General features: G+C 43.3%; 1 protein-coding gene across 1 annotated transcript; it reads left to right on the top strand.

The window, feature by feature from the left end:
* The first annotated feature begins 4,033 nt into the window (after positions 1–4,033).
* EIF2S2 (eukaryotic translation initiation factor 2 subunit beta) lies at positions 4,034–15,012 on the top strand. The gene is made up of 9 exons (XM_074888021.1): positions 4,034–4,203; positions 8,263–8,443; positions 9,374–9,477; positions 10,603–10,738; positions 11,057–11,157; positions 11,593–11,741; positions 12,653–12,709; positions 13,734–13,819; positions 14,543–15,012. Exons 1-9 carry the CDS (start codon positions 4,189–4,191, stop codon positions 14,716–14,718), a joined length of 1,005 nt encoding a protein of 334 aa, XP_074744122.1. The 5' UTR covers positions 4,034–4,188; the 3' UTR covers positions 14,719–15,012.
* Positions 15,013–16,617: the final 1,605 nt, after the last annotated feature.

Raw genomic sequence — 16,617 nt, 5'->3', positions numbered from 1 at the left:
GGTTGTCACACAGAGAACAGTGAGCTTCTGTGTCCTCAGGAGACACTACAACAAGCGTTGGATTAAGTCACAGCAATGAAGAAGGGGAAATGTTTTTTGTCAGGCACTTGAACACGCTGCAGAGAGAATCTCTGTCCATGGTGGTTTTTAAGAAGAGCTTAAACGAATGTAATTGAGGGTGATGACAGAAAAATATAGTTATCCTGTCTCAGGACAAGAGGGTGATCTAGGTAAGCTCTGGGGATTGAGGTGGGTGTTGGGCTGTGGGTAGGCCAGTGCAGGCACAGTCTTTAGCAATTCATGTGCTCTGGCTTCATGACAATGAAAAGTGTTTCGGTGTGAACAGTCTAATATGACAGGGATGTTGAAAGCAAATGCTTGCAGCAAAAGAAGGAAGAAGATTTTGGTGGGAGACTATCTTCAGTGTTACAGCAACAACAAATGTGTCTGCTGAGGTTATCAACAGCATTAAATAACAGCTGCCTGCAGTACCTGAAAATCCACAGTATCCCTGCGACATAACAGCAAGTGACAAAGACACAAATGCTGCAGATAACCAGGGAAATGTGGTGGTATTGAAGCAAGAAAGGAAAGTAATCTTTTGAAGTTGGATTTCAGAGGTTTAACAGAAAAATATTCAAGTCATACTGGGAAAAGCTAAAACTGATCCTGTCCTGGTGCCTACTATGTCTCCAAACTGATGGCTTTGCATATGGAGTATGCTGGGTGTCCTCATTTCCAACTGAGGTGAGCAAGAAAGGTAGATGAAAGGAAGGCCAGGGATAGACAAGATGGTCAGTCTTTTCTTGTAGGTGACTGAAAAGCTAAACAATATAGTGTGCATAATCTCCTGCTAGTGTAAAAAGCATAGTACAAGTTTACACCACATAATGGGAAGTTACGGGACTCCAAGAGTGCAAATGGTCTGGAAATGTTAAAATGTAAATCACCCTGTAACAATGTTTGGGCTGGTGGCTCTGTTTGCTTTAACACTAAATCTTGCGTGAAATTTCAGAGTTGGTTGGGAGGCAGAATTTTAACACATACTTCATGGTAAGTAATTCTGTTGTGTATTAGTGCCATGTTCCTTTATTAGCTAGTATTAGGGAAGTCTGCTACCTCCCTAGGGCCTGGATTAAGGACATCACTAGGAAAATTCCTAGCCTGGTATGGCCCTTGGACTACTACCCATTGCTGCTCTTCCATGTGGGTGGTGATGAAGCTGCAATGTGTAGTCCAAGGGTGATCAAAAGAGACTTCAGGGCCTTGGGATTGTTGGTAAGGGAATCTGGAGCACAGGTTATTTTTATCTCTCTCCTTCCAGTTGCAGGCAGTGACATTGGAAGAAACAGACGGGCCCAGTCTATTAATACATGGCTCCGTGGCTGGTGTCACCACCACAATTTTGGTTTTTTCGATAATAGAATGGCCTATATGGCACCAGGCTTGCTGTTGTCAGACAGGATTCACCTTTCTCAAAGCGGGAAGATCTTTGCTCATGAGCTAGTGGGGGTCATTGACAGAGCTTTAAACTAGACTTGAAGGTGGAGGGGGATAATATCAGGCTTCCCTGTGACAAACTGTGGGATGACAAGCCAAGGTTAGAGGGACAGGGTGCTAGTGGGGGCCCTCAGCCTGTTGCTCTGATGTCTACACTGGAGTACACTTGAAGTCTTACAAAGATAAACCAGGGGCTCCTGAAGTAACAGGAGCCAACAGGAAAACACCAGTGAAATACCTCAAAGGAACTAAGGGGTGTTCCTCTAAGAGGGTGATACAGCTGACAGCCCAGCTGAACTGCCTCTCCGCCAATGCACAGAGCATGGGCAACAAACAGGAGGAGTTGGAAGCCACTGTGCTGCTAGAAAGCTATGACCTAGTTGCTGTTACTGAAACTTGGTGGGACAAATCCTGTGACTGGAGTGTGGCTATTGATGGCTACAGGCTGTTTAGAAGGGACAGGTGAGGAAGGAGGGGTAGAGAGACACGTCCTCTATGTCAAGAAATGGAGAGAGTGTGAAGAGCTGTCTCCAAAGAATAGCCACAGGTATCCTGGGAAGAGTGTAGGGACACTGCCTGGTTGTGTAGGGATGGGGTCAGGAAGGCCAAGGTGCAACTGGAGCTTAACTTGGCAAGGGATACAAAGAATAAGAAGAAGGGCTTCTACAGGTATGTCAGCCAGAAAAGGAAGGTCAAAGAAAGTGTACCCCGCTTGATAAACAAGACTGGAAAACTGGTAACAACAGACAAGGAGAAGACTGAGGTACTCAACAACTTTTTTGCCTCAGTCTTCACTGGCAACCTCTCTTCCCACACCTCTCGAGTGGATGGACCGCAAGAGAGACACCCCCCTGCAGTGCAGGGTCCAGCTCTGGGGGCACCAACATCAGAAGGACACAGACCTGTTCGAGCAGGGCCAGAGGAGGCCATGAGGATGCTCGGGGGGCTGGAGCACCTCCCTGTGAGGACAGGCTGAGAGAGTTGGGGGTGTTCAGCTGGAGAAGAGAAGGCTCCGGGGAGACCTTAGAGCAGCCTCCCAGGACTTAAAGGGGGCTTATAAGAAAGATGGGGATAAACTTTTTGGCAGGGCCTTTTGTGATAGTACTAGGGGTAATGGTTTTAAACTGGAAGAAGATAGATTTAGATTAGATATAAGGAAGACATTTTTTACAATGAGGGTGGTGAGACACTGGCACAGGTTGCCCAGAGAAGCTGTGGCTGCCCCCTCCCTGGCAGTGTTCAAGGCCAGGTTGGACGGGGCTTTGGGCAACCTGGGCTAGTGGAAGGTGTCCCTGCCTGTGGCAGGGGGGTTGGAACTGGATGATCTTCAAGGTCCCTTCCAGCCCAAACCATTCTATGATTCTATTAGGGAAATGAAATGAAGAAGAAGGACTAAGGGACTGGAGCATCAGACGTACGAGGAGAAGCTGAGAGAGCCTGGATTGTTCAACCTATAAAAGAGAAGGATGGGGGGATATGATCAATGTGTGTACTGGGGGGGTAAACAAGACAGAGCCAGATTCTTCTGGGTGACAGGACAAGGGGCAACAGGCACCGGTTGAAATACAGGAAATTCTACTTAAACATAGAAAAAACATTTTTATTGTGAAGATGGTACAACAGGTTGCCCAGAGAGGTTGTGGTGACCCCATCTGTGGAGATACTCAAACCCCGCAGGACAAGGTCCTGAGCAACCTGTTTCTAGCTGACTCTGCATGAGCAAGCAGGTTGGACCAGATGCTCCCCAGAAGCCCTTTCCTACACCAAGGAGTCGACGACTCTGGGGAAGCAAGGTGTGCTTTTTTAACGATGGACAAAGCACTATTGCATTTATCTGTTACTTTGACCAGAGCAACCACCCAGTCGGGTGCTTGCTGTGCCTCAGGCCTGTCATTCTCTGGTGTGTATTCACAGAATCATTCAGGTTGGAAAAGCCCCTCGGGATCATCGAGTCCAACCCTCAGCCCGACTCTACAAAGCTCTCCCCTACACCACATCCCCCCACAGCTCATCCAAACGACCCTTAAACACCCCCAGGGATGGGGATTCCACCCCCTCCCTGGGCAGCCTATTCCACTCTCTGACCACTCTTGCTGGGAAACATTTTTTTCTCATGTCCAGTCTGAACCTCCGCTGTTGCAGTTTAAATCCTCCTGTGCAGTTTATTCCTCCTATTCCCTTCATGCTTTTGTGTGCAATAAGCCTGGGAAAGAAATGCTATCCTCCGGGGCCCAAAAAACCCCGGGAAGAGGCGCCCTGTGACCACCAAGGACACCTTCAGGCACAGCCCTGAGCTGGGGGGGTTCTGCCGCCGTCCGGCCCCCCCCCCGTCCCGCGGCGGCTGCTGCCCGACTCCTCCGCAGGTCCTTCCGCAGCGGAACGAGCCCGCACGGCGCCGCCCGGGTCAGCTCGGGGCTGCGGGCGGGGCGAGGCCTGGGGGGGCCGGGCCGGGCCGTGACCATCGGCGCAGGCGCGGCCCCGGGAACGACAACTCCCGGCAGGCGCCGCGGCGGGGCGCGCAGGCGCGGGGGTGTTGCGCAGGCGCGGAGGCGCGCGGCGGCGCGGGGGAGGGGAGTGCTGATGCAAGAGGCGAGCGCGGCGGGCGTCGGCAACGGCGGGTCGCGTCCTGTCCCGGAGAGCTCTGGTCCCTGAGGGCTCGCCGCTCCGTCCGCCTCCCGCGCCGCAGCCATGTCGGGCGACGAGGTGAGACCCGGCGGCCGCCGCCCTGGGGGAGCTGGGCTCGAGGCCTGCGCCGCGGCCGGCGCCGCCGCCATGTGGGAGCCCGGGCCTGAGGCCTGCGCCGGGCAGCGCGCGCGGCCTCCACCCTGGGGCAGAGCCGGCGCCTCGGCTGCTGCGGCGGGCGGCGGTGCGGGGGTCCCGCGGCTCCGCCGGCCGCTGCCCCGCTCGCCGCCGTCCCTGAGCAGTGTGAGGGGAGGCTGCGGCCGCCTCACGGTGCGGTGGGCGGGGGCCGGGCCGAGTGCGGGGCTGGCGCCTTCCCCGGGAGCCTTCCCGGCCTCTGCGCGCTGTGGAGTCCCGCCTGGCCCGCGGCTGCGGTCTGGCCCCGTGTATCGTGGGAGGAAGGCCTGAAGCTCGCCTGGAGCTCCCCGTGTTCCGCCGCCGCCCGCCGCCGGCAGAGGCGGGGCCGGGGAGGAAGGCCGATTCCCCCCCCCCCGCCACCCCTTCTCCAGCGTGTTCCGTGCTCCGCTAGCGATACGGAGCCTTTAGTCAGTTCATTTACCTCTCTCTCTTGTATCTGGTGCTTTCTGTCTCAGGTGATCACAGAGCAGTTCATCTGGAGTTTTCCGATTTGTATGCAGTTGAAGTGTCACTAAAATTATTTTTCTTGCGTAATGCATTTGTTCAGACACTGAGGTGATATCAGGAATGTCTGGTGTAGTAAAGTTACATCTCTCGATTGCTCTGTGTAGCAGATTTGACAGAGAATAAAAATGGTGGCAGATACCACAGTTGAACTGTTGCTGTTAGATCTTCTGGCTGGTGTACGTGTGAGAGCGAGTGACCACATGTGCCTTCCAGAACTTCTCTGTGTCTGGTTGTTAGGAGTCAGATAGTTTGCTCTTGATGTTAAGTTGGTGAAACTTTTTAAAGTCAATGATCCTATGAAGTTGAGGAGGATGAAGACACATGAAGACCTTATTTGCACCTTAAACCAGTATAGATGTTACAAAACTTTGTTTTGGCACGTTGGACTGTGGCTTAAAATTTTCAGAGCTGTATACAAAATGAAACTCCCTGGTAGAAACATGTACATGCTGCCCAGAAGTGTGGCACAGCAGAGGCGACACAGGCCCTATTGGCAGGGGGAAGCAGTCTGTTAACATCAATTTGCTCTGTTAAAAATCCTGATATATATAGATATATATAATCTTACTCGGTATCTGAAAGTTCTTCCAGCCCTGTAGTTTTATGAAACACCAGTAAATTATGTTGGAGAATGCTTTGTTTTGAGCAGATAGAGTGCTTATGTGCAAATTGGTCTTGATAATTTTGCACTCCATTGTAGACACCAGCTCAGTGTAGTGTAAGGATACCTGAACTATAACTTTATCAGTGCTGAGTTGCTGTCTGCTTTGTAGACATGCCTGTGTTTATTCAGACTAATGAAATGGAATTTATTTGTGACCTCTCTTAGAATCCCCAGCGTTTGCCACTGTCACAGCAGTTTAGAGTAATGTTGGCTTCTGTCTTGAGAGTTGCATTTGGATTATGAGGCTTTGAGGCTTTGAGTCTTTTTTTTTTTAATTTTTTTCCTCCCCTCTGTTCTTTCACTTGCTCATTTTTCTGTAAGTTGGGATTTTGACTGTGTAGGCCTTTGAAATAAGGAGTAGGTAGATGGAGCTGGATGTGAGAAAGAACTGTGTGGTCTACAGAGGAGAAAACCCCGTATGGGAATTTGGCTCTGAGAGCAGAAATAGAATGGAAATTTATAACCATTTCTACACAGGAAAAGTGTTGGGTTTGGTGTATTTGGGCTGGGGATTTCAGTAGAGGGCCTGCAACTTTGTACTTTTTCAGTGCTTAAATGGTGTCATAATGCTTCGACTAATCAAATACACTGAACAGAGAAAAGGAATGAAGAAATTTATGAAAGGTCTAGCTCAGAAAGGAAAAACACAGAACAGCCTGGTTATCAGGTTTATATCATGATTTGTTAAAACATGTGTGACCTAAGACTCCTGCTTAGTTTTTGTTGAAGCCCTTGATGAACAAAATATTTCAGGCATAGATCTCCTCCTCAGGTTGTGGAACTCTGATATTAGTTTCCTGAAAGCAGTTAGCATGTTATGACTAAGTCTTAGGTTTGCAGAAGTTTGGCTTGACCCGACTGGATGGAGCAGTGCTTTGTTTTTTCAGTGTTAAAACTAAGTAGCTGGCCTTGAACCATCTCCTGTGTCCAGTTGTCCTTGTGTGTCAGTTCAGTGTGATACCACTGAAGACACATTCTGTCTCTTGTAGACACAAGATGTGCTTTATGGTGGTTCAGGATGAAAGATGTCTTTTTCTTCACAAAGAGTGATTTGGGGCAGGTGGCCTGGTTCCTTCTTGGAGATTACTACACTTGATCTAAGCATAGTCTTGTTTGCTTAATAATGTGAGAAGATGGAAAACTCTTCAGAGTCTTGCAAAGCTTCTTCATTGAAATGACTCATGATCTTGAAAATGATGTTCATGTGCTTGTTCCCAAAGCTGTGGACTTTTGCCGATGCAGGCAGCTTTCCTTCTGTTTCATCAGACTGGAGGTTACGAGAGGAAGCCAGCAGACAGCGTAACCGGTTGTGCACATTCTTTGATTACTGTGCATTACAAGAGCATGATTCATACGTGTGTCTAAGCATTAGAGGGAAGCCCTCTGAAAGAGCTTTTCTGAAAATCGTTCCAGCACAGTGTGTACAACTAAAGACACCCTTCAGCAGTTTGAAAACCTCAAGCTTCAGCGTCCCATGTATGTGGACACTTGTGTGGTGCTGTGCTTCAGACACCCGTATGTGCGGCTTATTGCCTTTCAATAGAGCCTTTATGAAACATGTAAGTTCCAGAAAGTTGGAAGACTATCACAAGAATATTATGTGTAGGAGAATGAGAAGCGTGAGGAAAAGATTGCTTCAGGGGGAAGGGCAACTGCCAAACTTGCAGGGTTTAACAAAACAAGAAGTTGGGAGAACTGCTCCTTTGATGAAGCAGTGAGTGAGGGTATTCATGATGTGGAACTTTAACTATTTGTGAGAACATTCTTCAATTACTAGATAGGAAAAACTGGAGAAAGAGTCTCATTAAGTCTCTAAAATTGTTTGATGTATTAAATACAGTGTGAAACTATGGCCAGATGTATGTAACAAAACTGACCAAAAGCTGTGATGTCCAACTTGCATCTTAAGTGAAAAAAGTAAGAAGCATTCCTGTGTTGGAAAACTGAAGAGGTCATGTGTTAAATATCTCACATCTGTAGGTAATTAATAGGTTAAAAGTGATTCCTGGGGTTAGTGCCTTCTTCACAGACTAGGTGAATTCAGCTTATTCACTGGCAATAGAATTCAGTAACAGCTTTGAAACACTTGGTCTCTGAGGTTGTCTCCCACCTGTGGGGGGAAAAGGATGAGACCTTTGCTACCTCAGTGTTGAGAGTCTTGCTGTATCACCAGCCCCTTCTAGGTTTCTCCCTAGTCCAGAGCATTCTTGTCAATAGAGTTGTTAGTAAATCTCACCTTTTAATAAATCTGGAGATTAAGGTATCTCACATGGAAGTACGAAGTGTAACTGACATGTCATCAGGCTCTGTGTATAGGTGTGCTTAAATTTTTTTCTGATGCTGAGTGGTTCAGTGAGTGATTTGCATAGTCTTCAAATTTGAATCCATAATGATAATAAAATGGAGAAGTAGCTGGTAGCTAGGCTGTCAAAGATGCATGGCTTTAATATATTTCAGCTGAACTAATACGTAGATGGCAGGAGACTTGGACTATCGTAGGAAAAGTAGCAGAAGCTCTAAACTGTCAAGCAGTGTTCTAATCTCTTCTCTTGTAATTGGTCACCTCAGTTATGCCTTGGGGCAAGATCTGTTTTTTAAAGAAGCCTAGGTAATCACTGTATTATGTTGTCACAGACCTAGAAAAATCCCTAGTTGAGACTGAAGCCAAGGAACAGTTTGTGTAACTGAAGGAATGTTGAGAGAAACTTAAAGGTGTTATGAATGCTAAATGATAGGTGATTATTATGCTGCTAAGGAATTCTTGACTTTTACAGATGATTTTCGATCCCACTATGAGCAAGAAGAAGAAGAAAAAGAAGAAGCCCTTTATGCTGGATGAAGAAGGAGGGGATACACAAGCAGAAGAGACTCAGCAATCAGAAACAAAAGAAGTTGAACCAGAGCCAACAGAAGACAAAGATGTTGAAGCAGACGAAGAAGACAGCAGGAAGAAAGGTAAAGTGAATCCACACAGATGAACTCTCAAAGGTAGTCCTTCAGTATTTTCAGCCTATAAGGCCTATTTCAAGAATGTGGCATCACAGTGTGTAATGCTGGGGCCCAGGTTTGTGTAGAGGCTTGTGAGTAAATAGTCTGCTGCCTGTTTGGAGGGCTTATTTCCCTCCTGCTTGAAATCATGTTCACAGACATCCAGCAAGCTACCAGTGGCTTACGTAAATTCCATGTTCCTGACTCGGAGTCTTTCGTGTTAGACAATGAAAAGAGAATCCCTAAAATAGTTAGCAAAAAGTTCTGTGTCTTTGACATTCAGTTATTACAATAATTACACAATTATGGCTGGTTTTCATTTGAACAATTAAGCAAGAGTGTGCTAACAGAAATATGGTTAAAAGGGTTTCTAGTTTTTGGACAACTGTGAATGTGATAACTAGAGTGTTCTTTGGAATCCTTCAGGAAATAAGCTTGTGATTGTGTATATAACCTTACTTTTTAAATTGAGGCCAATGTCATTTCAAGGTGACCTGATTCAGGGAATGCTGTGAACTTAAATCCAGTTTGTTGATATAATTGGCTCCTGCAGTAGACTAAAGAAACTATGCCTTCCTCCTACAGTTTTCTTTTCATTTTTTTTCAAGCATCTCTACTATAATGACAGAAGTGGTTTGTTTCACTTGTACAGCAGAAAGAGAGATTAAGCACTTAAGTAAATGCAGTTAGAAGATGCAGAAACTGTAAAAGAGTACTGAGGTACTTGGGGGTAGAGGGGAATGATTTCTTTAAAACCTGAAGGATATCTGTAGGGGCTATAGGTAATTGCTTATGTCTTACTGTAATGTTTTGAAGAATTGGATGTAAATTAGAAACCTTAATGTCTAAACTGTTTCTACAGTTATTGCACTTCTTTTGGCAATCCTTTGTTTTTAGATGCAACAGATGACCTGGATGATTTAAACTTCTTCAATCAAAAGAAAAAGAAGAAAAAAACAAAAAAGATATTTGATATAGATGAAGCAGAAGAAGGTGTAAAGGTTTGCATAACTGGGCCATCTTGTCTATAACTGAAAACTTTTTTTCCTTTGATTTTCTGGGGATGGGCAGTACAGGAGTTGTTTTGAGTCTGTCATTGTGTCTTAGTGCAGTTAATAATGAAACTTATGTTTCACTGTGTCTTTCATATATAGTAGGTTCTGCTGAACATGTTGCTTCTGCAGGGCGCTTTGCCCAGAACAGAAAAAATTCTGATGATTGGCACAAGGACAAGTAGTTCTGCAATCTGTAGTGGGGGTTGACTAGCATCAAGGTTAATTGTCTTTTGGGGCGAGAGAAGTAAATGGATGTTAGAAGCCATGCATAGAATAGTCCTCTAAAGGCCAGCCCTTCAAATAAAGGGTATATATCTGCTAAGAAATCTGTTTTTACTCTGATGTTTTCTTTAGAAATGATTGGCTACTGTTCTGTGTTCCAGAAGGTGTACAAGATATTTTTATGCTTCTCAAGTTTTATTCCAAGTCATGGTTTTGTATCACATGTCTGTAACTGGCAAGCCCAGAGAGCAAGAGGACGGAGAAATGTTACATGTAAACCTCTTCTTTAGATTCTGCCTTTTGGGAAAGAAGATGTCCCTCTGATCTGCCCTAGACAGGCAAAAAGCTTGCTCTACATGTGCAGAACTTTGATAAAAAAATTGGACTGGCTGCAGATAGAACAGCTTTGCCTTACCTTATTGTCTGGCATGTAGGGTGTTTTGTTCCCTTATGCCCTAAAATGGCTGATGCCTTTAGGTGAGTATAGCGTGACCTTGTTCTTGACCAGCCAGAAGTTAGACCAGAAGATTTTTGCCTGAATTAATTACCTAATACAAAATCAACTGTTTCAAATAAAATAGTATAAAGTAAGTTTTAATACAAGACTGCACTATTAGATGCATGTACATCATTGTATATGCTTCACATATAAAAATTGAGCCCTACTTCATGGTGTAGTGCAGTGCTGTCTTCAACATACTTTAGTTCCATTTTTATCTGTTACATTTCAGGATTGTGTTGGCTATTACTAGTATTCATCTAGTATAGTGTACTACTATTACCATTTCTAATGCTGTACCATGGAGATTTGTGTTTAATACTATAAACTGTGGTCTTATTTCTTTGCAGGACTTGAAAATTGAAGGAGATGTGCCAGAGGCAGTAGAACCTGAAGATGACCTTGATATCATGCTGGGCAATAAAAAGAAGAAAAAGAAGAACGTGAAGTTTCCAGATGAAGATGAGATAATGGAGAAAGATGAAGGTAAAAGGATAACTTAGCTCAATGAGACATTGAAAGTGAAAGGTAGTCCATGTTGTAGGTGAATAAGTTTTGTTCAAGTGCCTTTTTTGTTTCAAAATTCCTTTTGTTACCTTTACCGCTGCATTGTTTATCAGAAAAATGTCCTGTAAAAGCACTGTATAAATTTGCCATAAGTGCTGGTGTCCCTTGTAGGCAGACAGGGAAGACTTGTGTTTGCATGTTAGTGGAATCTTCTTTGAGATACTTTCTAGAAATGGTGTCAGCATGAGGTTAAAGAATGTTTTTTTCTTAATGAATCCCAAACAAATTTCTTCACAGCTTTTGAGGATGAAGATAGCAAAAAAGATGATGGAATTTCTTTTAGCCTTCAGTCAGGACCTGCATGGGCAGGCTCAGAAAGGGACTACACGTATGACGAGGTAATGTTCAAAAGACTTTTTAAAAAATATTTTCCACATTGATGTGCATCAGTAGAGGAGGGCCTTATGCTCCTGTGTTCTTATTTCTAACTTAAGGGACTTGTAGTCAGAAGCTTGTAAACAGAAAAATAACAGAAAGCACATCTTTTATCACAGTTGACTTTCATATAGGGTAACATTAGTGATAGTTAAAGCACCTCTGCAGGTAGACTGAGGTATTGTAGATTATGAAGTAAACCCTTGAGGAAATAGCTTTTTTTTATTTTGCATTTATCAGAACACTTAAGTGTATGATCAGAAGCATACAGGGGAATGCTAATGGGCAAAGACAGTCTAATATTCATTGTGAACGCTGTTTCAGGCTTTTTAGAAGTGATGTACTTCGTTTGAGAAATGCAAGATATTCATGTAGATGTGAATCCCTTTTTTTCGCAGTTGCTCAATAGAGTATTTAACATCATGCGGGAAAAAAATCCAGATATGGTAGCTGGAGAAAAACGAAAATTTGTCATGAAGCCTCCACAGGTTGTAAGAGTAGGGACCAAGAAAACATCTTTTGTCAACTTTACAGATATCTGCAAATTGTAAGTTTCCTCTTAAGACTTCCCAGGAATAGCAGATGAATGCATTTTTCTGTGCTGTTGGCTGTTGTGTTGGATGCATGTTTCCTGGTGAAGGACTATGGCAAACCAGAAACAAGCTGAAAGCTATTTCAGTCATACTGCTCATTTCCTCTACATCTCTCTGTTAGAAGATATTTATGGAGATGATTTATTGAGATAACTTCTTATTTTATGCTTAAATTATGAAAATGGTAGGGTTGTTGCGTGGACTGAAACTAAACCTGTTGATTTTGTGAGTTCGCTGGCTTCTATAAACTCTGTAGTTGGGTCACCGGTGATACTTATTTGCAAGTCTTGGGGTGGGAGCATGGGGAAAGTGCTTTCTAATTTGAGCTGGCTACAAATGCTATTCTCTTGGTAAATGGTACGGAATTCAGTAATTTTTTTTCCATGACTTTCTTCAGTGCTTTCTATGTCTTAATTATTTCTTGTGAGGGTAGTTCTATTCTTTGTGAGCACTTCTGGGAACGTGTATGTGATCTGTTTAAGTGTGCCAGAAACCAGTCCTGATGAAATCATACTGAGGATCTGGGTAGTATACTAAAGTGAATTTTTAATGGTAGCTAGTAACACTTTTTGCAGGGAATGGCAGGGGATGGGAGAATAAGAATGGAAAATCTCAAATACAAAACTTATTTTCAGTAGTTACTGTAATTGTGAGTTTGGTTTGGGGGAGGTGGTGGGGTGTTTTTGTGGACTTCTCAGTGTTCTTGTGTCCTCAGTCATTGTCTGCCCATGCTCTTTGGTGCAGACCCTCTGGCACTGCCCCCTTTTAAACTTAGTAATTTAGGATCGTGTTAGCCTGCCAGTCCTGCATAACGATCAAATTTCTCTGAAGGGGGAGGTTAAACATATCCTTACTCTATTTTTAGATTACATCGTCAGCCAAAACATCTTCTGGCATTTTTGTTGGCAGAATTGGGTACAAGGTAAGGCTCCTGGGCTATCTATGTGCTTATGCATGTAGGAGGCAATGGCAGCATAGTTGACATCTGATCAAAAATAAAATTCTTGGGTTTAGGTCTGTATATACGTGCTTGAACATCAGGCTTTTCTTCCCTGCACTTAGATGCTGTGCTGAGTGATTGAAGAGATACCATCTTAGGGAAGAGGAACAGAGGCAAACTATAAGTCCCAGGGAGCAGTTTGGATAAGGGTTTGGATTCCCGATTTGGGACCTTTCTTAAAGATGCTCTGACAGCAGAGCTGTTTGTCACAGTTGGTGAGGATGGTGCTGTGGCTCATGTCAGCTTGAGACAGATGATAGACAGCTAGGGAAGAGGGAATGCCTGGCTGCCTCATGGCGAGTCTCGTGGGCCTGTAGCTAGTTATTCTGGCTAATGCTGCAGGTAAATCCACCTGTCTTAGCATAAAACCAGTGTTGATTTATATGTCTCTTATCAAAGATCTCATGCTATGATAGTGTACTTTGTCTCTTCATTTCTCTGTTAGAGACTACAATGTTGTTATATGTAGACACAGAATCAAGGAGTCTTAATTGCAATGTGTATATAACAAATGCCCATTTGATTGGGCTTTGGAGTCTCTTCAGCTCCAGACAACTTAAACAAAAACTTAGAAACCATGATGTGAAAAAACACTCAATACATCAGAATGGCTAGAAGAGGATCTTATTAGTCATACTACACCTTACTAGGGAGTTGTCTTGGTCACTTCTGTGAGATAAGCAGGTGTTAATTCTCAATTCTGTAAAGTTCTTCTGGTTGGGTAGTGTAACTATCAGGCTGACTTCTGGTGGAGTTTCTTTTACTGCAGTGAGGGTTATGCTTGGGCAAAACTACCCAAATTTTGCACTGTTTTCCACAAAGTAATTCTGGCTTACTCTTATCTAGAAGAATGCTGCATCATTATCTCGCTTCATGTTCCTGACTTGTTTTAATGCTTGGCATCTTCTGCAAATCAAATACTGAACTAATTTTTCTTTTAAATTAGTGGCTCAATAGATGGTAACAACCAACTTGTAATCAAAGGAAGATTCCAGCAAAAACAGATAGAAAATGTCTTGAGAAGATATATCAGTAAGTATAACTCCCTTTTCTGCTACAGATTTCTCTCAAGCCTCTTTTGATGATCAGTGCCTGTGTATGGCCACATGTGTGTGCATGCTATGGAGATTCTGTGCTAAGAAGCTACAACTTTGCTGCAGCTTTATAATGGAGTAATGAAGTACAGGTGGTTCTACCATGTTTATAAATAAGCACAGAGGTCGTAGTCTGGCCAGGCACTAAAACATACCAAGGAAAACAGTAAGAGCATTTGAGAATCGCTGCTTTTTCATCTGACTTTCATTTCTTGGCTTTGATGAGGACTATGGAAAATAACAGTAATTGTAAATTTTAAAGTCTGTTGTACACATTAATTAACAAATACAGAGTGTGTGCTGCTGGCCAAAGGATTTGCAGATTATGTGTAACAAAACCCACTGCTGTAGTGCTGTGTCTGTACGAGAGCTGCTGACATCTGTGAGTGCTGTTTCAGCAGTGGAAGTTATGGAACACAGTGGGAAGTCTTAACTGGTGGTTACTGTTTTTTAAAACACCAGTGTCAGTGCATGATGAAACCTGGGAACTAGGGGGAATTTTTAGGGTGCCTCAACCTCTGTGGTTTTCATGGTAAGCCACTTCTAAGTTGTTAGATGCATTTGAAAAGCCTTTCAAGACAACTGTTACGGCTGAAGAAGTGGTGTCTTGTCAGTTGATAATGCATTATCTTTTAAGTGCAACTTAATTTCTTTTCTGCAGAGGAGTATGTCACCTGTCATACGTGTCGGTCACCAGACACAATCCTACAGAAGGACACCAGATTATATTTCTTGCAGTGTGAGACCTGCCACTCTCGCTGCTCTGTCGCCAGCATCAAAACTGGTTTCCAGGCTGTCACAGGCAAGAGAGCACAGCTCCGTGCCAAAGCTAACTAGTTTGCTAATCAACACTGGATTTTGCAAAGTGTTCTGGGGAGATATGACTGGACAGGTTTGCAATCGGAGTGGATTTACCATTGTATTAAAACAAGATTGTAAAAACGACAAGAAATTTGGCTTTTGATTGGTCTGTGAAATCCTTGCAAGATGCAGATCCTCAAGCTGTTCACATACATTTGCTCATTGAATACATTTTACCAACTGTAAGGAACGTGATGGGAAAGGAGGTGCTTTTTAATCCATTCAGACTTCTGTAAAACATGAGATAAATTAAAGATACTATAACAGTGAGTGTCTTCGATTTGGCTTTTTCCTTCAGTTTCCTCTTTTTTAAACAGCTGATAGGAGTGGTTGGTGTGTTATTCTGCAGATCATGTCACTGAACTCTGTCCAAGACCCAGAATAAAACTTAAGAAAAACGTTGTTTTGCTTTTACATAACAAGCTTATTTTTAGTTAGGCTGTCATTAAACAGAGAAACCAGTCACAAGGTCAGGGGGATAATATACCAACATGAGAACTGCTCATGCTTTTATAGCCACGTTAATGTGGGAATGCATTCTGCACAGAAAGTGACATCAGATCATGTTGATACTGCTTAATTAGGCAGAATGTAGCTTTGAGATAGTTCAGACACCATATGGATGCTGAGTTTTAACATAGGATTGATAAACTGTACTGTAAGCTTTCATAGTGTCATAATACTAAATTTTGCAATTTCTAATAGAGAAATTTTGTATTTCTAAAAGTCCTGCACTCTTCACCACTTTAAAAAGTATCTGACTAAATGCAGCAAAAAAGAGGAGAGAGAGAAAAAAAAAGGATATGTGTAATGTCATTATATGATGGCTGCAACACAGTGTCTTATATAGATCTTGAATTTACAGAAGATCCTGCCAAGTAGTTTGAGTTTCAAATTAACACATTACGCTTCTTGATCATAACGTGCACTTCTCTCTGCTAGCAGTCAGTATCTCTAGGGGACATGCATAGTGCTGTCCTAACTAGTTTTTCTAGTGCTGTAGAAATTTTGTTACAGCTGCCAAGTACAAAGATGCAAAGGGGGAGTGAAATCCCTCTGGAGTACGGTGAGGGGGGACAGTTCTCATTGAATCGCCAGAATGGCACAGGGTCAGGTGTAGCTCAGGACCCAGGGTGCCCATCCATGCAGGTAAGCAGAGTAGCCTCCCCAGAGAAAACGGTGGTCATTCTGAATGCAATTCATCAAATATCAGAAACTGAAGGGTTTCTACCAAGTTTTAATCTTTGTATGTATGTTAATACAAACACAGTCTTGCTGGGAAGTCACTTACTTGCTATTTGAAAACTTGACAGCACTGTAAGGCAAAAATAAGGTTTTATGGTTGGTTTCTTAAAAGCATTTTGGATTTCAAGTGAGCTATAACAAATGTTGGATGTATCTTTAAGTGAATAAAGCCAGGATCGGTGCCTCTTGTAACATTATTGTTGTATTGTTTTTTTCTCTAGCAAATATGCATTCTCCTGTTGGAAGTAAAACTTTTTGGAGAACTGCTAGTTGCCTTTTTGTTTCAGTGACTTGCTGTTGGGAGACACTGAAATAGCTGAAGAACAGTGAATCTTTCTGTTTTTAAATGCTTACGTTTTCCTGGGTCAAGTACCTTTAACATACTTTAAAAAAAAATACAGTATAACCTTGAGCTGCTGCTGTATTTTAGGGCATTAAATACAGAGTTTCACTTCAGTATATTTGGATCAAAAAGATCAAGTTAATAAATAATTGTTCAAACTCATCATCTGTGAGCTCTCCTGGCTCAGAGAGGTGTATTTTATAGATGTATTTTGTGTTTGTGCATGAAATCCTGAAGGCATTGGTTTTGATGACTAATATTTGAGTGAAACATCTTGAGCTGTAGGT

The sequence above is a fragment of the Strix uralensis genome, chromosome 18 (genome assembly GCF_047716275.1).
Source record: "Strix uralensis isolate ZFMK-TIS-50842 chromosome 18, bStrUra1, whole genome shotgun sequence".
Lineage (NCBI taxonomy): Eukaryota > Metazoa > Chordata > Aves > Strigiformes > Strigidae > Strix > Strix uralensis.
This window is presented reverse-complemented; position numbering and strand designations above follow the sequence as displayed.

Coding starts and splice junctions, on each gene's coding strand:
- EIF2S2 (XM_074888021.1), top strand. Junction 9,478..10,602: donor AAGCAGAAGAAGGTGTAAAG/GTTTGCATAACT, acceptor ATTTCTTTGCAG/GACTTGAAAATTGAAGGAGA. Junction 10,739..11,056: donor GATAATGGAGAAAGATGAAG/GTAAAAGGATAA, acceptor ATTTCTTCACAG/CTTTTGAGGATGAAGATAGC.